The sequence below is a fragment of the Grus americana genome, chromosome 3, assembly GCF_028858705.1.
Source record: "Grus americana isolate bGruAme1 chromosome 3, bGruAme1.mat, whole genome shotgun sequence".
NCBI classification, from domain to species: domain Eukaryota; kingdom Metazoa; phylum Chordata; class Aves; order Gruiformes; family Gruidae; genus Grus; species Grus americana.
The window spans coordinates 26,735,336-26,759,733 of NC_072854.1; the positions used below are offsets into that span (position 1 = coordinate 26,735,336).

Sequence of the window (24,398 nt, forward strand, 5' to 3'; positions counted from 1 at the left end):
CAGTGCCACTATATTAATATGGCAAGTATCTAACAATGCATACACTTGAATTACAGAACACACCACAGGACTTTACTTTTTGACATGGAGGCAATATGCCTGGATGAATTTATTAAATCACTGAGTGAGTAGTTACATAGAGAAATGACTGGAGAGTCTCAAACAAATATTTTATAGGTGATCTAGACTATCAAATAAATAATGATTCAGGTCTGTGCTAGGAAGATTACTGAGAGTATCTTCAACATGTAGTTCAAGAAAATAAAGTCGCAAAATAAAGTGCATTTTGTGTTTGTGATCTTAGTGAAGATATCCTTATAAAGGACATGGAAATGCCTATGGCTGTGGAAACCGCTGGCTATGAATTACAAGAGTGTGCCTGATAGTGGCACAGCAGCAAAGAGAAAGAGCAGACTTATGCAAGATCATCCTTGACCCTATAGTGTTGCAAAAAGCATTGACTCAGACTACACTACTTCACAACAGAATGTTGTGAAGCAATGAAAGAGAGAAACTGGAACTTAGTGTGGAAAAATGAAGGACTGAATTAGGAAAAGATGTTTATGAAGGACAGCCAGTATGTATCGGTTTATGCGTATGTATGTAAAGTATATCTGAAAGGCCATGAGAAACCAATAAAATTAGACAATAAAATTTGCAATGCAATTTGAATACCTCAGTTCAGGGATGAGCTGCTGTGAGGCTGTCAGCGCAGGTGTTGGGAGGGCTATGAAGCATCCTTGGGGCAAGTGTAGGGTGATGACAGCTATTACCTCAGACATGGTGCCCCAAATATACATTGAATAACCTTTTGAGGGGAGTGGTTAAGCCAGAATGGCATAGAGGGACAAAGTGATGGCTGAGGAGGGAAAGAGGAGGAGGTGCATTGCTGTGCAGAAGTGGATGCCGATGTGGTGACAAATGGGAGCTGACAGGCTGTGCGAGGAAAGGATAGCAGCCATCAGGAAAGGACCCACTTGGGAGCACAAACCTGAGCACCTTGACCGAGACCGGCAGCTCCCTGCAGAGGATTGTATTGAATGGTCAGTGCAAAACATTGAGTAGGAGGAAAGCCAGGTGGTCTGATATACTGAAGAAGGACATGAAAAGTGAAGGAAAAAGAAGAAAACTGAAGGTGATGATATTTAAGAAACCTCAGACTGGTTCAGAGTTTAATATGCACTTACTTACTAACTTTCATTGAACATTGCTGAAGTATCCAATGGATCCAACAATATAAAGAATTACCCATTCTTTCATTGTCTAATGCATAAGTGTTCTGACCTCTGAGATTATGCCAGAATATTTGCTGAGGTGTTTAACTGTAAAAATTGAATTCAAGTTTGACAAGTTGGAGGCTGTTTCAGTCCAAGGCTAGGTGTACTTGAGTTTCTAGCAATAATAAATCCAGTCATAAACTGTGATTCTACACCATGACATCTAAACCACTCTTTTGTATAGATTTTAATGTCTAGAGGATTAAGCTATCGCTTTTTTGTATCATTCATCAGTTTGGATTAATTTGAATGTAAAATGTGTGGCCCAAGTATAAGTTCTTTGCCACTCATATAGAGCTTGGGTGGGGTTTTTTGAGCAAAGGAGAATGAAAAGTCCTTGAACTAAATAAAAAACACATGAGAATCCCATTAAAGTTGGACTTCCAATAGTAAAACAAAAGATGATTATTTGCATTCTGCTTAGCTGAGGTGGTTCCTGGAGAGAGAAAAAGGAGCAGAGACACATGCTGACACATAGGGTAAAAAATGCAGTTTTGTGTGGTTTTATGTTTATTGTAGTCTGATTTTATATTTATAACCCCTTCCGTAAAAGAGATCCAATAATTGTAAAAGGCATCCCTAATAATGAATGACCATATTGAATTTATATTTGTAACCTCTCAGAAACATTTTTGAGAATCCCTTAAACTGCCCATGAATTGTACAACATATAAGGTGATGGAATGATAAAATGGAAATAAATTTTGGTGAAGCTTGCAAGAGCTATTTGTACAAAACCAGAAATGCACATATAAACTGCCTAATTGATCATTGGATCATAGGGACTGTAAATGCCTTGACTGGCTTCCCTTGTTCTGCAACTTGAAATTGCCAGTTGTTTTCTATCATTTGAAGACTTCTTATTTATAAAATCAGCTCTGATAGGACTATAAGTCTGTCTCCAGTGAGGTACTGTGTGACCTCAGGTGCAAGGAGAGAATGGGAAAAGACAGAACAGCATGGAAGCAGGAAAGGAAAATGTGGCACAGCCAGGTGGAGGGCGTTGCGGGTAGCAGACCACTCGGGTTTGATCACAGTCTCTATGGACAGTGAAATAAGGCTTTCAGCAATCTGATGGGCTGACCCCACTGACATTTAGAGAGAGTAGGATCTCTCAAGCAGTTTCTATGTCTGTATTACAGAGACAGGGAGGTAAGCAGAAGGGAGTAACGGAGATTGGGATTCATGACAACTAAGTTTAGGTGTGTGAGAATTGGATTCTTATGTCTCTGCTAGGCAACTATGGTTCCCTTATCTTCCATGGTTATTCATCTGCTCTATTCTAGGTATCTGTCTTAAGGTGAGCTGAGTTGCTTTGTTGGATCATTTCTCTTTGATGACTGTAAAAGAACCTGTGGGGTAACATCAGACTTACATAGCTAACATTAAAATGTCTAGGTTAGACTACAGGAATCTCACTTGTAATGGCATCATAAAGTAGCTTAAAAACAGAATGACCATCTGACTGGTACATAACATTTATAGTAAGATAGTATCTTCAGAATGTCTTGCATATGTATGTTTGTGTATACATATACAGACACATGTGTGGATCTATGTGTATATACACATACAGTTACAACTCTTAATGACACCAAAATGAAAACAAGTTAATGAGGTACAATGAAACTGCAAATTGTAAGTGGGACTAAGACAGACAAATTGGTTAGAGTTTGGTAATTTTCACTTTTTCAGCTGCACTCTGTTATTTTAGAGAAGACTAATGACTGAAAAATGACATGTGAAACTGCCATCATTATCTCAAGATCTCTTAAAAATAGACTGAATTCACATCAAAGATTAACTTGGTAGCAGATCTATTTCTCAGATCAAAGAATCCTAGAATCCTAGAATCATAGAATCATAGAATCATAGAATGGGCTGGGTTGGAAGAGACCTTAAAGATCATCTAGTTCCAACCCCCCTGCCATAGGCACAGACACCCTCCACTAGACCACGTTGCCCGAAGCCCCATCCAACCTGGCCTTGAACACTGCCAGGGAGGGGACATCCACAGCTTCTCTGGGCAACCTGTTCCAGTGCCTCACCACCCTCACAGTGAAGAATTTCTTCCTAATATCTAATATAAATCTACCCTTCATCCTGAATTACCCCAACTCTCTCAGCCTGTCTTCACAGGAGAAGTGCTCCAGCCCTCTGATCATCTTCGTGGCCCTTCTCTGGACTTACTCCAACAGGTCCATGTCCTTCTTATGTTGGGGGCCCCAGAACTGAACACAATACTCCAGGTGGGATCTCACAAGAGTGCAGTAGAGGGCAAGAATTGCCTCCCTCAACCTGCTGGTCACACCTCTTTTGACACAGCCCAAGATACAGTTGGCTTTCTGGGCATTCCTTCCCTTGTGTGCCAACTGCACCACACAGCTTGGTGGTGTCGGCAAACTTGCTGAGGGTGCATTCAATCATACTGTCTGTGTCACCAACAAAGATGTCAAACAGCGCCTGTCCTAATGCCAGTCCCTGAGGAATGTCACTCATCACTGGTCTCCACTTGGACACTGAGCCGTTGACCGCAACTCTTTGAGTGCGACCATACAGCCAATTCCTTATCCACCGAGTGGTCCATCTGTCCAGTCCATGCCTCTCCAATTTAGAGACAAGGATGTTGTGTGGGACAGTGTCAAATGCTTTGCACAAGTCCAGGTAGATGACATCAGTTGCTCTTCCCTTATACACCAACGCTGGCACCCCAGCCAGCTCCTCCCAGTTTATATGCTGAACATGATGTCATATGGTATGGAATATTCCTTTGGTCAATTTGGGTCAGCTGTCCTGGCCGTGTCCCCTCCCAGCTTCTTCTGCAGCACCAGCCTCCACACTGGCGGGGCAGTATGAGAATCTGAACAGTCCTTGACTTGGTATAAACACTGCCCAGCAATAACCAAAATATCAGTGTGTTATCAACATTATTCTCATTCTAAATCCAAAACACAGCACTATACCAGCTACTAGGATGAAAATTAACTCTGTCCCAGCCAAAACCAGGACAACTCAAAAAGCTGTATCTGCTGATCCCCTGACACTGAAAAATTCAGAAAGGCCCCAAAAGCCGAAGTCTTTGGCTACAATCAAATCCATGGACAGTCACCCTAAGGCTTGGAGGGGACAAGAATAATTTTATCAAAAGCCTTAGATACTATTTCATGAACAAGATAGGGTTTCAGTTGTTTGGAAGGTGCTCAGAATGACAAAGAACTTTCATAAGAGGACGTTGAGAGATGTACAGTAACTGGAAACACATTTCCCCTCTATTTTTATCAATGATTCACTGGAAGCTTTAAATTCAATAGTGCAGCAGATGGCACTGAGTGGCCTTGCAACATCTGTGCCCTGAAAAAACATTGGTTGAATGTTTCTTAACACAAAAAGCCATACTAATGGAGATAAAATTGACACGTGAGGCAAAAACTTGTGTTGTAGTGTTGAGAGGACAGCCAGACAGAGCAGCAGCACTCTAAGATTTAATACACAATTAAATGACTCACCTGTGCAAAGTCCAAAGGCTTAAAAAAGATACCGGTGACTAGTGTTAGCAACATCGCAGGTTTTGGCTTTGAAGACACTGCTTTTCTCTTCATTTTCCTCTTCATTTGTCCTCACTCAAGCTTAGACTCAGGATAACAACAAACAAGCAACAACTTAAACAACCAAAAGTCATGCCCCAAATTATTTTCTTCCTGACTGAAGAGATCTTGGGTTGAGTTCCCTTTTTCTTTCAGGAAAAAACTTTACCTTATTATTGTCAGACAATCAACATTAGATATTGTAGTTAAAAATTAAACATCAACACCCCAAAATATTTTGCATCAAAGAGAAATACATTAGAAGATCATGAGGAAAAGATACACAGTGTCTGATGATTCATGCAGTTAAATTCATGAGACTGTCTCCCATACAATTCATTACAGTAGATTTGTGGGAATGATTTAACTATTGACTCACTGATAATTTGACTCATCTCTCATGCTGAAAAGTCCAGGCAAAACCATAGTTTCAAGTTCCAGCAATCATTTTCTAAGTTTTATCTCATGGAGAGCACTAGTCAGTGACCCCAACCTTCTTCTTATGAATAAAAGATTAAGAACTAAACTTTTGTCTAATTGAGCAGATGAAAATCCTAGTCTTTGAAAGGTACTAGGATTTTGTGTTACAGCACTAAGAATAGGACATAACCTGTAATAGTTATAAGTTTTTTGTCTGGTAGCATTATGACAGCTACACGACCAAGTCCAGGGAAGAAAGTGAGATGAAAAGTTTTAGACCACACGTGTTTCTGTCCCACTCTCTTTTTGTCTGGAGAAGGAGGTACTGTGAGCCTTTTACAAAAGCAGAACTGTGGTATTAAAATAAACCAGGCGAAGATGAGAGGGACGGAGTAATCTTTGTATCCTGTTGCTGTGTATATATAGTCTATGGGAAGACTTTTTTGCCCAAGAGATTTCATTGTTTGTTTGGCCAGTGTGGTGACAGCAAATTTGCAACACCTACATAGAAAACATGTTAAAGAGACAAATGTGTCCAGTTTGTTAGCACTGATTATTGTCAGCACTTAGATGGGATGAATTATCTTCAGGAGGTACCTCTCTCTCTTGATAGCAGAGAGTGGTTCTTTTCCTAATCCAAATGTCTCAGTTTCCTAAAGTTGAATTGGATGAATTTGGACTTCACCAAGTCTTGTTTGATCACCAGCACTTTTTGTCAAAGATGGAAAGGGTCAGAAATAGCTAATTAAATATGTAACTGTGGAAATCCCATGTGCCCTGGCAGCCAAAAGTGCAAACTGCATCCTGAGGTGCATCAAACACAGCATAATCAGCTGGTTGAGAGAGATGATTATCCTGCTGTATTCAGCATAGGTGTGGCCTCACCTTGAGCACTGTGTGTAATTCTGGGCCCCACAATTCAAGAAGGATGTGAAGGTCCTTGAATGCATCCAGAGGAGGGCAACAAAACTGGTGAAAGGGCTGAAGACATGTCCTGTGAGGAGCAGCTGAGGACTTTGGGTTTGTCTAGTTTGGAGAAAAGGAGGCTGAGGGGTGACCTCATTGCTCTCTACAGCTTCCTGAGGAGCAGAAGTGGAGAGGGAGGTGCTGAGCTCTTCTCCCTGGGATCCAGAAGGACGCATGGGAATGGTTCAAAGCTGCACCAGGGGAGGTTTAGAATGGACATTAGGAAGCATTTCTTTACCTAGAGGGTGGTCAGACACTGGGACAGGCTTCCTAGAGAGGTGGTCGATGCCCCAAGCCTGTCAGTGTTTAAGAGGCATTTGGACCATGCCCTTAGCAACATGCTTTAACTTTTGGTCAGCCCTAAATTGGTCAGGTAGTTGGACTAGATGATCATTGTAGGTCCCTTCCAACTGAAATATTCTATTCTAAGTTTATGCTGTGTTTGTATTGGAGGTTATGTAAAGTGTTCTAGTTGTCTTATTTGACCTGAAGATCCTTGTGAATGCAGAAGTTAATAGAAATGAAAAATTTTAAAAAACAAGAAAATTAGGAAAAAACTGACAAAGCAGAATATCAGTAAAGACCATAACCTTAAAACCACAATAAATAAGTTTCCTTTAGACATCCTCTATGTATGCTGTTTTTTAAAAAAAATTCATTGCTTCAGTCTGTGAAGATAGGATGTGACGCAATCCTATCTTCAATGCACCCCCCACTCTACAAAGACAGGGAGGAGCCATTGCAAACAAATAAACAAACAAACCAGAGATAAATCTTATCTTTATTGCTGTAAATCACTGGACTTTTGTCAGTGATGTCAGCGAATCCAACATTCAACCTACAAACTATATAACTTGGAAATTGCAACCATGAGTTGAAGTGGTTGAAAAAAAAATTGCAGGAGTGATTTAAAACTGTATTTTTCTATTTGTGGAGTTTTGATTGGTAGGTGGGGATTGTCAGTATGTGAGAAGAGTCTTTTATAAATTGTTGAATGGCAGAAGTTAGAAAGATGATGCAGAACGCTCATTCCTAGAGCACTGGTGTACAGTAAACTGTTTTACTCCTTGGTTAACACAAAGCACTGACTTCTACTGACATCGACAGATCTGCAGGAATTAATAGCTTGAAATCTGAGACCTGTCATTCCTCTTTGCTCTTAAGGCCTTATTTCTTTTTAGTTGACATTCTTCAGTCTTAAGGAGTCAGTTTGTGTAATATTATTTAGCACACTCTTCAGATGTCTCTGCTGAATTTGCTACTAGCAGCATTTTACCTACAAAGCTGAATGTAAGCACACTAGAATCTAGTTTCTGTTCTCCTACAAAACACCTACAAGCCACTGCTGATAATCCTTTTTGTTCTGTTAGGTTGTATTTCTAGCTTTTTTACTGTTTTATTCAATGATGTTTAAGTATCAACTCTATGTTTTTTTCTGAAAATTTTCTTTATACTTCTCTTGTGAAGTCCATCTGTATCACCTGTAGTGATACAGTTTCTTGAAAAAGAAACTAGGAATTGTTCAAACAAACCCAATTTACATTTTGTGTGAAGAATACTGTGGTGGGTTGAGCCTGGCTGGGGGCCAGGTGCCCACCAGAGCCGCTCTCTGACTCCCCTCATTCACCAAACAGGGGAGAAAAGGCATAACGAAATGCTTGTGGGTCGAGATACGGACAGGGAGAGATCACTCACTAATTATCGTCACGAGCAAAACAGACTGAACTGAGAGAGGGAATTCATCTAATTTATTACTAGGCAAAACAGAGTAGAGGAATGAGAAAATAAAATCAACTCTTAAAACACCTCCCCCCACCCCTCCCATCTTCCCGGGCTCAACTTCACTCCCGGCTTCAACCTCCTCCCCTCCTCAGCGGCACAAGGGGGACGGGGAATGGGGGTTACGGTCAGTTCATCACACGGTGTTTCTGCCGCTTCTTCATCCTCAGGGGGAGGACTCCTCTCATCGTTCCCCTGCTCCAGCATGGAGTCCCTCTCACGGGGTGCAGACCTTCAGGAGCAAACTGCTCCAGCGTGGGGTCCCCCACGGGGTCACAAGTCCTGCCAGCAAACCTGCCCTGGCGTGGGCTCCTCTCTGCACGGGTCCACCGGTCCTGCCAGGAACTTGCTCCAGCGTGGGCTTCCCATGGGCCACAGCCTCCTTCAGGTGCCTCCACCTGCTCCGGCGTGGGGTCCTCCACGGGCTGCAGGTGGAATCTCTACACCCCCTCATCCTTCCTCCATGGGCTGCAGGGGGACAGCCTGCTTCACCATGGCCTTCACCACGGGCTGCAGGGGGATCTCTGCTCCGGCGCCTGGAGCTCCTCCTCCCCCTCCATCTGCACTGACCTTGGTGTCTGCAGAGTTTCTTACATCTTCTCACTCCTCTCTCCGGCTGCAAAAGCTCTCTCTCTAAGTGTTTTTCTTCTTCTTAAATATGTTATCACAGAGGCGCTGATTGGCTTGGCCTTGGCCAGCGGCGGGCCCGTCTTGGAGCTGGCTGGCATTGGCTCTATCAGACACAGGGGGAGCTTCTAGCAGCTTCTCACAGAAGCCACCCCTGTAGCCCCCCGCTACCAAAACCTTGCCACGCAAACCCAACACAAATACTGAAACAGTCTGCATATTCTAGTTTTTTAACTGTCAGGCAGTGTTGTGCATGCAGGGTCTTCTACAGAGTTCATATCAAGGGAAAGTTATTAAAAGGACAGCTAAGGTGCCTCTTCTATATAAAACTGGACACAAAATTATGAAAATCCTTCTGTGGAAGCACACATCCTTTTATCTGAAAAAGCACCAGAATTCTCTTTACAGAGTCAGTTGGAGCTGGTTTCCCAGGAGTAAATGGAAATACCTTGCTCACTTTTTCTCTTGAAGGGGATTGAATGCAGTTTGGTGAAATGACTTCCTTTTATTCAAGGTTATTTTTGATTGAGGATCATGATGGTTTCTTTTGGAAAAGCTAAGTGGTGTATTTCTTACAGAATATTTTTGTCTGACAGAATAAAACTCCCTTTTTTAAGTAATTTTCAGTAATTGATAGACCTTCTCATAATGATTCCTTAAAATATCTTCTTTTTCTTCTTAATAAAAATAGAAATTTTGGACGGGGTAAGGTTGAAAGCTTTTCCTAAAAGTACCAAAGGTGGGAACATTAGTGGTCTAAAGCTTTGTAAAAATAACCCTAATAGATTCCTCGTCTCTGTGAGTAATGAGGTCCAGCATCTGTTTGCTTTTGAAATGTCATTCATTTGGAGTAAATATCAAGCTGGAATAATCACAAAAGCAAGAGACAAAAAAATCCTATTAGATTATTTTGGTCATCTTCCAGAAAATGTAATATTGTTCTCCAATGGGTGTTGTCCAAGAATGTGTCAACTCACTTTTAAGTCTCTGTCATTTACACTTGGGAACTAATTCCACTGGGAGTTAAGTTACTTCATTGTTGGGATATTTTTTCTTGATATTTTCTTTCCTGGACTTCTTCCCCCCTATTCTATCTATAGACTAATATATGACATTTAATTTTCTCTTTCTGCTTGGCATTTGAGCCCTACACACATCTAGGTTGTTAGCATCTATACATTTTGACTTATTCTTTTCTCAATTTGTCACACAAATACCTGTTACTGTTGCTCTTTTTGCTCCTAGCAGTGACTTACCAGATTTAATGTAGTGCTCCAGTCACACACTGTATAATTCTTCATTCAAAACATGCATGATCTTGCCTACTTTTAATCCCAGCTTCTCAGGTTTTCTTTCTAATGTTAACATACCTAAAGAAGAACATACCTAAAGCAGACTCTATGTCTAATTTCCTGCTCACTATCACATCTACTAGCTTCCAAGGCCTTGGCTTCCTTGAAGACACTTGAGATCTCTGATTACCTTCAACAAGGTCAGGATATCGTTAGTTAGGAATATGTAGTTTGGACAGGTTGACTTCAGGAAAAAATGGCAATGACTACATTGGCTATATGAAACAGGAGCAAGAACTGTCAGAGAAAGAAAAAGAACTGCAGGAGGAGATACAATATTGACTGTCATAAAGAAATTATATCAGCTAACAGCTCTGAAAGTGTCATAGTTTTTTTATGAAGTAGTGACAATCATTTATTAATTCCCATCGATTTTCACTTGCAGTCAAAATATTGATACCCCTCAGATTCTTGAATAGATTCCCATTTCTTTTCTTTGAAGATTACTTTCTGAAAGCAGATACTGGCAACAGGATTTGCTCTTCTACTAAATCATTTTCACTTACAATGCACAGCACAAAGGGGTTCTCTTCCATGTTTAAAACTCCAAGGCACAGCTGTTTTACAGGAAATATTAACTAAAGTGTCATTTTCCCTTCCAATCTGTTGGTCCCTAAACCAGCTCTTGCTCCAAGCCATGAGGGAACATAAAATGCATCCCAGATTAGTTTAACAACCTTTTTAGCACAATATATTCCTGGTTTAATTTTGTTCAACCAAACTGTAGCATCTATGATTTTGTGCTATATTGTGAAAAACTGATATATATCAAAACTGTAATTTCCATGTTGTTTATTATGATAATTTTACCCTCTTCTCTAAATTCTTTGATTTTATCCCTGTTGGTTTAAGATGGATAGAATCCAGTCCTTCGGTCTGTAATGTCTTAATTCTCCTGATCATTTATTCTGAAATCACGTGTTACAGTTTTGTAGTTCTGGAAGCTGATACATTCTATTGTCTGCTAATTCCCATTCTAACACTTTATTCACTGTGTATTTCCTAATAATTTCCAGTCTTCTCCTTTGCTCATCTCACATTTCAGTAGCAAATTAATTATGTCAGGATTCAATCTGAGATTCAGGCAGGTGTGATGTGCTAGGTATCCAAATTCTCATCAAAGAGATGGTGATCTAGTCAACAAAGTCAGTGGAGACTGGAGGGCAACTCAGCTACAACTGCTCGTGGATCCATTAATTGCCCCCACGCAAATATTTGGCGGTACCAGAAGTAGGAAGAGCTTCCCTTCTGGCTGTGTCTTCAAAAGGATGTGGATGTCTCATAGGTCCTCTGTCTGCCAGAAGCATGTGGATGTCTCAGGCATCCCAAGGCATCTCAAATAGCCCTACACACCTACATTTAGGCAAGTGAATGGATCCCAATATACTCTGTTTGCTACTGTGAGACACATACATTTAGATATCTTAAACTTGAATTAAATCCCAGAGTTTTACTGTCAGGAAAAAGACAAATTCTAATTCCAGTTCTGACATTAACATTTACATTAAACGATAATAATGCCAACGTACTGCTTAAATCTCAGAAGAGACCAGTAAAACGGTAGTACACTTTATTAACTACGTTTTTGAAAATATTGTAAAGGTACTATTTTTTATTCTATTTTTCCACAGTCTACCCAAAGCAAAAAATTACATTGATTAATAATATCTTCATGTTACTGGCACCTTTCATAATCTGTACAGATCTTTCATTGTTCTGGGACAGAAGTGGGTCATATGGGTTTCACTTTTAAATCTTGATGGCTTATTTAGCTCCTTCAGGATTATACTTCTAATAACTCAATTATTTTTTTTAATATGGGTTTTGAAGATTTTGTGGGACCAATCAACGCTTTCTCTGAGCTGCCACTCTCCAGGAAAATGATATGGAATGCCATAATTTTCCACAGTTGCTATCAATAATATACCAGGTTACTTTTTACTCTCATAGTGTCTTCCATGAGGGCACCTTTTTAATTTATTAATGAATAAACTTTTGCAACTAATGTTTATTTTAAAATGTGAAATAAATAAAGAAGTCATATCTGGATGATTACCCAGATTCAGGAAAAGATCCTTGTACAGAGTCCTGTCTACGTAGAGAAACATACAGCTTGTGAATTCCGTCAAAACAAGACTATTTTCTTAATTGTTGAAATAAGATGCCATCCAGTTTCCATTCAGCCTAGTGGATGGCTAAGAGCTTTAGAAGGTTAACATGTCTTCTGAATTTATTTTCAGATTACTAAATATTATCTGATCATTTTAACAATTTCCTCTCAGTCAGTCTTTGTTCATGTTTCAAGGAGTAGTACTTACAGCAGCAAGTAGAAGAGCAGTTAAAATTCAAGCTGAACTGAATATTATTCACTTACATATTTCTTTATAAGTCTGAAAATTCACCCTTAGATGCCTGGCTTGGCAACAGAAAGGATATTTAGAGATTTATTTTCTCTGAGGAATCTAAACTTAAATTAAGCTTAAAGTGGAAGCTGTGCTTGGATGCCATAACATGTTTGTTAGGTGCAACTAAGGGATAAAATGCAGAATGAATTTACTCCATCAGTAAGGCTGAACTCATGAAAAATACTGAAGTATAACTTTATAGGCAGAAAAAGGGAAGAAGAAAAATTGCAAAGATCAAATGCAATACTTATGCTGAGAAATCTATTTTAGAAAATTGAGAAATCTATTTTAGAAAACATGCCCTCCTTTCCTGAAGATACTACTGCAGAAACACTTTCCATTTAGTATTTTTTGAAAGAATTGCTTCCTCTTTAGAAGGTATATTACTATGAATAAGCCAAGAAAACCCCAGAAATGCTCTTGATGGAGCTGGCATTCATTCCCAGAGGCAAAATGTCAAATCAAACTGGCATGTGGCTACAAATACTGCATCATTGAACAATATATATAGAGCATGGTTCACAAAACAACAGCTGTTTCCATTACAGCAGAGTGCTTTTTCAGACCGAGAGAAGCGCTTTAGCCTGGGAGAAATGAGAATTGGTGAATCTCAGCCAGTCTTTGGAACAAGCCATGACAAATTTGGGAAAGCCTTGGTAAACAGGCCTAGGACCTCATGCCACAGTTGCTGCCAGTAAAGGTCAGCATCTATGGAGATGACACTCCATTCCACCTTTCCTGCTAAGTCCTGCTCCTGATTCATGCACTAACCCCAAGATTGGTTTTGATCAGTAAATCAACCTTGTTATCTGCTCTTTACACTGCAGCTGTAAAAAAAAAAAAATTGGCATAATCACTTGCCCCATCACGATTTATTAGTATACTTAGTTATTTAACTGTTACACAAAATCTATACATTGAATACAAAATTTAATAATTCATAGAACTGTAGACTAACTGAGGCTGGAAGTTGTTTGGTCCAACTCTCTGCACCCTAAATTGGCAGGGCCATCTTAGATCAAGTTGCTCAGATCATTGAATACTTCAGATTAGAAGGGATCTCTGAAGGTCATCTACTTAGTCCCCTAGCTTGAAGCAGAGCCATCTTCATAGTTAAGGTTCATGGGGATTCTCAGGCTGAGTTTTGGATATCTCTGAGGACAAATATTCCGCAACCTCTCACTTCAGTAGTGCCTAACCACTTTTGTTGTAAAATACTTTTTTTTCCTTATGTCCAATTGCAAGTTCATTTCCTGAAAACGGTGACTGTCATCTTCTGAGCACTGGCTGTGCATGTATCATGCTCTGTCTTCCCTATACCCTCCCCCCCTTTGTAAAGCAGAAGACAACAAACAGATCTCCCCTGAGCCACCTCTCCCAAGGGCTGAACAAAGCCAGCTCCCTCGGCCTCTCCATGTACAGCGTGTGCTCCAGATCCCAAACATCTCAGTGGACTCCTGCTGGTCTTGTTCCAACCTGTTAAGGGCTTTCCAGTGTGGGGAAGCCCAAAACTGGGCACTGTGCTGTGGATGCAGAATAGCAGGTTCCGAATAAAGGGGATTAGTCACTTTTCTTGACCCACTGGCTGCATTCTTGTATACTTTAATTTAATGTATTTTAATTTAGAGTATTTGAATGAAGGCCCATGGGCATGGATTACTAAGTAGCTCCTCTTTCTAAACTGTAAGATAAAATGCATATGTCAAGTACCTCTGTGTCTTACTATGATGGAAAAAAACCTAGGAAATTAAATTCATGGATATTTTACAGTCAAGGATAAAAAAATGACCCTTTTCCATTTCTGTTTCTAGGTTTTCTTCAATTTAGAAGCATTTCTGAGAATCAGTAAATTCCTATCATTGTATGAAACTAGAAGTTAACTTTTTTTTTTAGAAAATAACAAATGTTAGAAAAATATTTAATTGCAGAAATGTGAGTCTGCAGCAACTAGTCATCATCCTGCTCAAACAAGTGGGGGAGATAATGTGTAGTACTGAAGGCAGGAATATATGAATATAAATTCAAGGCCTTTTTACTGTGTCTTTAAGATTGATGTAAATATTGGACTTTCACACTGCAGTTGATGTAATGGTAAATAAATAAATTGTAAAATGGTCATGAGGAAAGAAGTATATCTGAATCAGATATGAAATCAGATAGGTTTTTTGTTTTTTTTTTTTTTTTTTAGAATTTATGGTCATGACAGGCTGTATCTGAAATATATTTGGTCATTGTGACCAACATTGTTTTTATGATTCCTGGCATTTAATGAAAAGTAGCTACAATTTGTTCTTTCAACTGTAATCCAGACTTCACGTCTCTGCTAGTCACCAACTTTCTTGGTTTTTTTTCCCTTTGGTTGGAAGTGTGGGTATTCCACATACATTAAGGCTCACTGTTAACCAAGGAGAGCTGATGTCACAGTGGCTGTTCAAATTGTTTTATAAACATGAAACAAAATTCCTAATTTCCCCATTCACAGTGTGGAATTTCTCATATTTTTGCTGCTTGCTTTTCAAAGTGAATGGAGCACTGCAAATACAGCTCAAACTCATGGTGTTGGTGGGATATAGACTGACAAACACCCTGTCAATGGCACTCTGTACATTCTAGGATTAACTTTTTACTGTGGTAAAACCTGTAAAATCCACATCTTTGGTTTTCTGTTTATTTGTGTCCTCTTGTAGGCACCTGGGCGTCATGACCTGTGAATAGTAACGAGGCAAGCATTCATTTTATAAATGCAAAACAAGACAGAGTTCTTTAAGCAATCAGTAGAAATACCATACATACCTAGCTACCTAAGGTATGCAGTGCAGCTTTTGCGCATTGAACTACGTCCAGACGATGGCCTTAGAACTTCTTCTGCCCCGTACATATACAAAGTGAGGCTTAACAACTCAGAGCACTGTGCAGTTCATCTACAACTACACAATTATGAAAGTCTTATCACCTGGCAGGTGGGGACAATCTTTTGTGTGGTTTCATGGATATTGCCACAACATTTAGCATGTTCTCAAAGATGTCAAAGAAACATCAAGTAAGTTTACAAGTCATCCTCCCCAGTAAAACAGATTAGGTTGTCAGCAGTTTAATTTGAACTGAGAAAAGCTGGGAACATTTTCAGTCCCAACTCACCAGATATTTTTGTAAAGGTGTTGGATGAGATCTTTAACAAAAATGTTCCTAGGGATCTTCAGCTGAATTGAAGAAATGTGTTCACATTAATTTCAATACTCCTACACAGTTCAGTTCAGTTCAGCTGATAAGCTCTCCAGAGGAGAGATTCTGTCAATGGAAACAGGTTTTTGCAATGACAAACTAAAACTACACTTGCATTAAGTTTTTGTAGTCCCTAATGGCAATGTGGCTGGTGGCTATCAGGATACTTATCTTCATTTTTATCATCAGCAGAGTTTGTTATTTAAACATGAAGATGTCTTCTGGTATTAGGACAACTAAGACAAGCTTTTCTTTTCTAGTTGCTTGTTTAAAGCTACGAAATGTGACCATGTGCATCAAAGGTCTCACTAGTACCATCTCTTGCAACAGGTGGGGAGCATTAGCTGACAAAAATGGACAAAACCAGAAGTTCTGGGTAAGTGAATCCTAAGCACTGTTTTCAGGCAGAAGAAAAAAGCTCTACAACACAGATTATCTAAAACCAACTTCCTTCCTTTCATTCACTCTCTCTGCATCTATTTTTTTTCCTTCACCTTTAAGTCTCTTGCATAGTTCTATTCCCTTTCTGGCAACTTTTATCATACTTACCCTTGAACTATAGCATCATCTCCCTCAATTTCAAAGCTTATTTTATCCAATCTCCCACCTATATCTGTGTTTTTTCCTACACTGTCTTTTCTGTCTCAAATCTTATTCAAATTCTCAAATGTTATTCACATTTCCCATGATGACTCAGTTCTTTCTGATGCCTGCAAATGAGACTTGATAAAAGTAATCAATATTATTTGTTAAAACATTTGGAAAAGACAAGCTATCTATTTAAACAGCATTGGCAAATGCTATCCAGCTATCAGAAAAAAAAATAAAAAATTAAACATTGGCTTTCAGCCATTTAGAGTAAGTCAGATTTTATCACTTTGATTATGATTAACAGCTTATCTCATTATTCCTGTGTTCAGCAGAAGGTAATTTGAAGTTTACATAGCTGATGGCAGGGCTTATGGTAGGTAGTTTCACTGACATCTAGGGCAGAACTTCTACTGACTTCATTAGAAACTAAATTGCTCAATATGTCAATAGATACCTGAATGAAACCTAATATATTAAAAGTCAGCTTTTTTGTATCTTGGGTCTCTTTTTAACAGATTAGTTGTAATTGGAATTTTTACCATTATTGTTTCAATGACCACTTTCTCCAGCCAATAGTTGAAGTATCTAAATATTTCTGCTTCGATTTATCAAAGTGCTTTGTGGAAATAGTATTCTATTTTTATTAACCCTGGTTTTGGAACTGAAATTTTGATCAAAACAAAAAGGAACAAATGATTAGCAATCAGAAAAAGATGTATTCTGATTCTCAGTGCATCAAATCTGAAAAACTCTGTTTCTTAAAAAGGAAACTATCACGAAAGTTTAATTTGGCATTTTACACCTTGCACTTTTAAATAATACTTTAAAATTTAAATTGATTTTTTTCCCTCTTTGTTTTTCTTTAGATTGCTGCAAACTCCTGGGGAAAATCTTGGGGAGAAAATGGTTATTTTAGGATTCTACGTGGACAAAATGAGTGTGATATTGAGAAGCTGATTTTGGCTACTTTGGGATAGCCACGGTCTTCTACTCTAATTGTACTGTACCGTAATCTGCTTTATGTATCTATTCTTTCCATTGTTGCATATTGAGTCTTTCTAGAGAAATAAAAATGTCTGCTCTGTAAGTTATCTTTCTTTCTATTATGGCTTATTAGGGCTTCCTCACTCGAACACATTGCAGCCATCGCAACACTCCCAAATCTCACCTGGTACAAACACTCCTTTATACTAATAGCAAGTTGTATCCAGGACTACTGAAACCCCCGGTGTCTCATAGAGCAGGAAGTTCCCTCTTCTGTTATTTACAACTCACCGCTGTTTTCTTATATTACTAATGGCTGATTCAGCAGTGCCTGAAATAAATGGAGTTACATTATTAGTATTAATCTCTTTACAATGCATACTCTGGTCACAGTTCAGTTTAGAAATATTATTTCCTCTTCCACACAGAATTGGCTCAGTCAGCTCATGGTTATACTAGTAAAAAATTCCAAAGAAATGTAAGTAGAGTTCTGATCCTGTTGCAGAATAATTATTTCCTATCCTGGACTAGGTAAGAAAATTAAGAACTTGCTGTCTAACATTGCCAGCAAAGGAATAATAGCTTTTCCTTCAAGAACTTTTCATGGCAGTGGTATACACCGGATGGCTTTGCCACTGAAATGATGTCTCTTAAACTAAACTTGGGTCACAATTTATGTCGCATTAGTATTGAAAGAGCAATTATGAAAGTGTTAGTATCACTGCTCCACAACAAGCTCTTCTGTGGTCTCCAGTGTCAGGCAATAAACTGAATTTAGACACAAAAACCTTTATCGCTTGAAATTTATAGCAAATTTTAACAAAAGCAATTTCAGAAGAGGTAAGTGCTCTGAGACAAGTAACTTTTCTAGGTTTAGTGAGCTAAACCAGTACTTGAGAGGAAAGTGTACTGAGCCATCTACACAGCTACTTCCCATCCTCTTGGTATGTGTATTGATTCCATCAAGATTTCAAAAGAGTAGAATTTAGATCTGAAGTGAATGATACTGTAAAAACATATCCAGTCAACTCTGGGGTTTTTTGTTTCATTCAACTCCAGCTGACTTGCACTGCTGTAGCTCTTACTTTTGTCAATGGTTGTTGCTACTCCTGATTTACTTGCAAGATTTTTCTAGGATCTGAGCTGTCACATTAAGTTTCTTCAAAGTTGAGAAAGCTCAAAACTACTCTCCTAGATCTTTACCTGATCAAATGGTCATCTTGCCTTGAATAAAACACCATATGCAAGTGAAACAAATCTAACCATGCCAAAGCAATTTGTTAGTTTGCAAAGTAATACTGCTCTACCCAGCTTTGGTGCTCTTAGTGATGTACATGCTCAGCACCATCTTCAGACTCCCTTAGTATCATAAAGCTGCTGTCTGTGGACATGCCAGAGTACCTGGAATTTAACAGGCAGGCAAATATATCTGCACCTGGAAGCCAATTTGCTCTTTGAAAACAACCTTGATGCTGAGGCAGCTGTTCTGCTTCTATTCAGAGCACAGGTAAAAGGCCTCCTGCCAGCGCTGGTCTTCTCACTCACAGTGATCAAGAGATACTGGGATCTGGGAGCCACCAGTGCCTCTGCTTCACACAGACTACCTGGAGACAGATCTTAAATGTCAGAAGGACTTTGAGCTTTTCTAGTCTACTATTTGGTGGGAGTATGAGGAAACTTGCTCTTCATTAAGATGCCACCTTTTTCATTTCTCTCCTTTTTTTTGGGCTCTCCATCACTAATGCTCAGCCATGCCTACTAGCTTGGACTAAAAGTATCATCTAGTGTGGAGCTTTTTCCTGTATGAATAGAAAGCACCAATGTGTGGCTCAGGTTGAGTCAATAGAGAGCTCATCAGTTTTAATCACCAGTATTACTAATGGTCTGTTGGAACTGCAGCAAAGGGTGGTACCAGGAAGGGAAGGCAATGCAGGAATAGCCTTTGTGTTTGTGACATGGTGTAACTTTCCTTTTCCATAAAAACAGGAAGGCAACATTTTTATGGCAAGCAAGAAAATAAATCCCCACTCAGATTATGCATTACAATATTTCTTGTTAACAATATGCTATATGAAGTTTTGATTAGTTGTCAGTATAACTGTGAAACATTAAAACTGGGTATAGAAATAGCTAGAAGAATATGTGTCTTGGGACCTGGTACATGACAGTATTCATAACTAACGGAAAAGTCCCTGTCTAAATTCCTATATATTCAGGAACAGTTTCCGATAGAACTCTGAATAGAAATATCTATGGACTTTGGGAGAGTTTTAATCTTCCAAATATTAACTGAGCAGAACAGGCTCCTTTTACAGTTTATATTGATCATCCTTCAGGGCTTTTCCACAATCTGATCTTAAATGTTACTGACAGTATCTAATAGATGAACACTGTTAATGCCCTTTGAGAAGGCTTTAAGTGGAATTAAAATTTTAAAATTAAAATGGTTAACAAGGTAATAAAGGAACCCAGTTATTTTCACACTGTTGTTACCCTTTTTCCACCCTATTTTTACAGAAATATTGCCCATCTGCTAAATGATAGCAAATCACACCCTGAAGATTGGCTTCCTATTCCATGCAAAGCGCTATCAAGCCTCGTAATATTCTGAGTGAATCATTTTGTTTGCACAGGGGTGCCTGGCAAGCATTGAATTCCTGAAGGCAATTGCTCTGCTGAGGGGTCTGAGTCACGCACAGACGCCTGAGTCACAGGGAGCTGCCTCTACACCTAGCTCCGTCAGAGATTTCGGTAGGGCTGAGAAGCACAGAAAACTCCTTTCCTACCTCACTAGCAATCACTACTTGGCAAGATCAGGTTTCTCTAGTTCTGGAGTTTGCTCACCATCATTAGGAAGTCTGAACATTGATGATACATGCCATAACAGGGATTTTCATTTCATGTTACTATTTCAGAATCATGCCTGATGAAAATGCTTTTACAGAGCCATACAATAGCATTAAAGTGCGGTATGTGCATAGTCCTGCTAAAATTAATTGAGTAAACAGAAGCGTTTGAACATCTCGCCTAATAAGCACAATTGCTTGAGAACAAAAATCTGAAGGCAGCCAGGCTGCAAAATGAGGTTGGAGCAGAGGGAAAGGTTTTGCCATTGTAGTATTTGAACACTTCAAATTAGGGGAGAAGTAGGGCATATGGACATCATCCTGAATGCCGTCTTCAGAGAACCAAGAAGATGCTGTGCCAGCACTGCGTTGTTGCTCCCCTGCCTTTAGCTGGGGAATGTAATATGTGGCTTGGATTTTGCCTGCCTGCTGTTTATTGCCTGTGCTTTCCCTTAGGAGGCTGCGGTTAGACAAAAAAGAAGGTGGTTTTCAGGTGCTTTCTCCTGGATGCCTGAGGTGAAGTCCATCTAGCAGAGCATGCTGAGCTTAGGGAGGCTTCTGGGCTTCAAGCTGGCAGCCAGCACTGGCAATGAAAGCTGCACAGCTTTATGCATAGTTTAGTACTACGAATGCTGTGTTATGGGGGAATGCAACCTAAAGCAAGCAGAAAGGGAAATCCAAGGAACATAAAGAACTTGCATCTGGAGCAGGGACTAGATAAGCCCTGAGAGGAGTGACAAGTTTTCCTGTAGTTCCAAGGGTCAAGGAAAGTTACTAGACTGAGAACAAGCCTGAAGAAAAGGAGCTACACTTGTAAGAACCAGAGATAGAGGGAGATTTGCTTGTGAATCTTTTCAGCTTAATGTTTTACTAGAGACGTGACAAGAGCTTGCACCTGGGCACTTAATGCTGCACCTACCGCTTGGTAACCATTTGCTACGTGAACAACTGGCTGACATCTTTGCACCCATTCCTCACTGCAAGGATTAAGCCTTTAGCAGGATGGAGACCCTGTCTTTGCCTGAGTTAACAGGAAATTGTGAGTAATATTATTCTGTAACACTCCTATGTCCCTTCAGCCAAGATATACCTGTATCCAATTGTTTGGGTTTTTTTCAGACAGATTCAATGTGGGGACTCCCAGCTGCTGAAATTTTCTTGGTCTTTTACTCCTGGCCCCATGTGTTGTTCAGCAGTCACTCAGAGCCAAGGAGGTTGGCAGATGTCAGTGAGTGAGGGCTGTATAGTGTGAACCTCTGCTTTGTATGGCAGCAACTTTTTGTTAGGGCATATTAAAGCAGAATGAATGCAATGAAAGGAATCAATTTTCGCTTTTCTTTATAACAGCGTAGCTGTCAAATACACGTACTGTATTACTTACATCAGTGAACGTTATTACTTCATCTATAACACTTTATCGCTGTGTCTGGAAATCTTGCAGCACCACGCAAAGCTGTTCCCGGAGAAGGCAGCTGAGGGAGAAGCCTGAGGCAGGAAGTCATACTCTGCTCGCCACTGAAATCCTCGGTGCTTTAAAGTTTTTGGGGGCACTTGAAGCCACGGACTGCCTCAGGCTGTGTACAAAACAATTTAGGGTTATCTGAAGGTTTCACTCAGCTGTGCCAACAGTGACAGCCACATAAACGCATAGATAGGAACTCATGAATTTAAACTACTGCCTTAATCTAAGTATAACCACATTTCCATTGCAAAACTCTGAAGACTATCCTCTTTTCTTTTTCTCTGCAGCAAAACCAGCACAAAAGCACTGATTTAGTGCACTGCATCTATCAAATCATGATACGCAGCACAATGTTTTATCAAAGAAAAAATTCTAGAAAACTTATGTGTAAAAGACAAGTATTTAGCCCTAGTGTGCTGTACTGACATAGTGTGAAGGATCCAGCTGGTGGTCCGAAGTCATTGGCAACATTGCTATTCAATGTAACAGTAATACTGTTCTCATGGAGATGGCATAAATTAGCTTCTGTTTGTCAAGAAACTTGCGAGCAGGGAAACTGGACAATCAAGGCTTTAGAACCTGCATATGTCTTCTTTTTTACTCTAGACAAGCAGTTTTTTAAAAGTACTCGATTCTCCTAGCTGGCATGATCCACAGCCTGTGGAAAACCGTATTAAAAGTGTGTGACCTCAATAGAAGCCAAATTGTTGAAGTTTGTGAAAGACTTGAAATTAGGAGCAAGGCAAAAAGGGTGGAAGGAGAGGGAAGGGTTGAAGTGGTTTAATAACTCTTTCTGTTTTCCACCAGGACTGGAAGTAAAAACTAGTTGTACTTTTGTCTTGGAAACAAAACTCAGCAAGTTTTGCTGGGTTTCAGCTCACTCTAAAACAATAATTAAGGCCATACTTACCGATTTTTCAGCAAGTCTGGGCCAAGCTTTGAGAAAGTCCAAAACAAGACTATGTTTCTACTGGAAGCTGCATTACACATCATCTTGTAGCAGTTTTACTCCACCCAGCTTGGCTTGGAAGTCACCCCCATTTCACTCTGATTTCCGTGTTGGAAAACTGTTCAAATCCAAAATGAACTGTGACAGAAGATTAACACAGCTGCACTGAAGGACGGCATCAGGATTTAAAAAAAAAAAAAAACCACAACCCAAAAAACCCCGTGTTTGATGTCCAGTGAATAGATCCTGCCAAGTTTCATACTACACTGCTGCAGACAAAATTAGTGGGGCACCAGGGGGGAGGTTGCCCTAGCTGCACTTTCAAGGTAAATAATTGCATAATGATTCATGCAATAAAAAGGGCCGGAGAGAAGGGAAGAAAATTACAACTAATCACTATTTTTTCTAACCCCTGAAGAATTAATCATGCCATTAAACAGGAAAACTTCCTGCTTTTGAGTGAAGTTTGGATGAACAGATGGCATTTCACTAATTGGCTAGTTTTAATGTGGATTTTCATTCACTGTTCTGATGCTTCTCTGCCTCCTCATGGCGTGTTGCCTCTTCATGTGTTTGCATTTCTGCATTGCCTTTGTCATTACTGACATGCTTATGCTTTAGACAGTGACATTAATATTTAAATAAGGTTGCAGGCAAGCCATCTGTGTACGCTTGCAATATCCTGCTCCCACAAGTTTCCACGGTATTTCAGAAAGGTTGCTGGAATTTACTTCAGGAGAGCAGGAGAACAAGAAATTTAACATAATTCCTGGGTACTGAATTTTCTCAATGGACAGACCACCCAAGTGGCAATAGAGGAGAGGAAAAGAATATAAACGGGCATAACAGCAGTTTTGCTATCACCCATCAGTCTGATGCAGTTGCACCCTTCTTTCAGCCTGAGTCTCTGCCAGCTTCCCTTCTGTGCATGGCAGTGCATGCTCATTCTTCATTGGGCTACTCTGCTTACTCAATATACAGCTCCAACAGCGGAGGTTTTTTTCCAGCAGGGACTTACCCTAAAAAAGAGGTAAACTATTAGTCATTGGAAGATAAAATCTTGATAAACTGGGGACGCTTAGGTAAAGATGTTAAGAAAAGCCTTCAGTTTAAGCCTGAAAGTCCATGCTGACTTTGGGAAAGCAAGATGCTTGAGTAGTTCAGACTGATGCCCCAGGACAGTATTGTGCATGTGTGGCTTTTAAGGCTACTTACAATTTCCTCTGCGTGATATATCCTGAGTTTTCACATGCGTAAGCATAGCTCCAGGGAGAGCTAAAGGCTTTCTGGGGTGTGTGTGCTGCAGAGAACAAACAGGGATCTCGCTAATTGGCATGACAATAGCTACAGTACACGTGTGCATCTGTGGATAAACACAGCGAGAATTTTTTCTTGGTAGCACTGTCTTAGGTCTAGAGTTTTCCTGAAGCAAAGGTAAATCCCAATGACAGGTAAATCAGGTAGTCAGGTTGTTCAGAGCTGAATAAATCTCAGGAAAGAGAATAAAATTTTCATTCTAAAGGCAGGTTACTCAGTCTAAAGACCATGAAGGTATCTGTAGAGAGCAGGTGAATTTGCTTTGCTGAGAACACTGACTAGGCAAGATAGGATTGTATAATCACCTCTTCCTGTAATATTTTTTTTTAAGGCTCATTATACATGAATTAATCTGTGGCCACAGGCCAAGAACTTTACCTTTTCTTACCACAGGGACAGTTCTGCAAAAGTATCACACCCATCAGTATCAGTGGTGATGCTCTTTCACACAGGGGGAGAATAGGAGGGAAAGGGAAAAGGAATCATGCATATACTCTTTATTCATACGTGTTCTTGAATACAAAGACCTGATCTCTTGTGATGTTGTAATGAAAGAGATTTGCACTGGTTTATTTTATTCACCAGCTTCCTTCCCGCTCTGCAAATGCGTGCAGAAA

General features: G+C 39.7%; 1 protein-coding gene across 4 annotated transcripts in view; it reads left to right on the plus strand.

Moving 5' to 3' along the window:
* TINAG (tubulointerstitial nephritis antigen) overlaps positions 1-17,310 on the plus strand; it is a 51,247-nt gene extending 33,937 nt beyond the window's left edge. The window contains exons 10-12 of one of the 4 annotated variants that reach the window (XR_008576224.1): positions 15,098-15,132; positions 15,963-16,008; positions 17,090-17,145. Coding sequence is in view for 1 of the 4 variants with exons in the window: in XM_054819066.1 (XP_054675041.1) it covers positions 15,963-16,008; positions 17,090-17,200 (157 nt within the window). In the remaining 3 variants the exon portion in view is untranslated. Of the gene's footprint in view, positions 1-15,097; positions 15,133-15,962; positions 16,009-17,089 lie in introns of those variants that run through there. The other 3 variants (XM_054819066.1, XR_008576225.1, XR_008576226.1) reach the window with 3 other exon arrangements.
* The last annotated feature ends 7,088 nt before the right edge of the window (positions 17,311-24,398 follow it).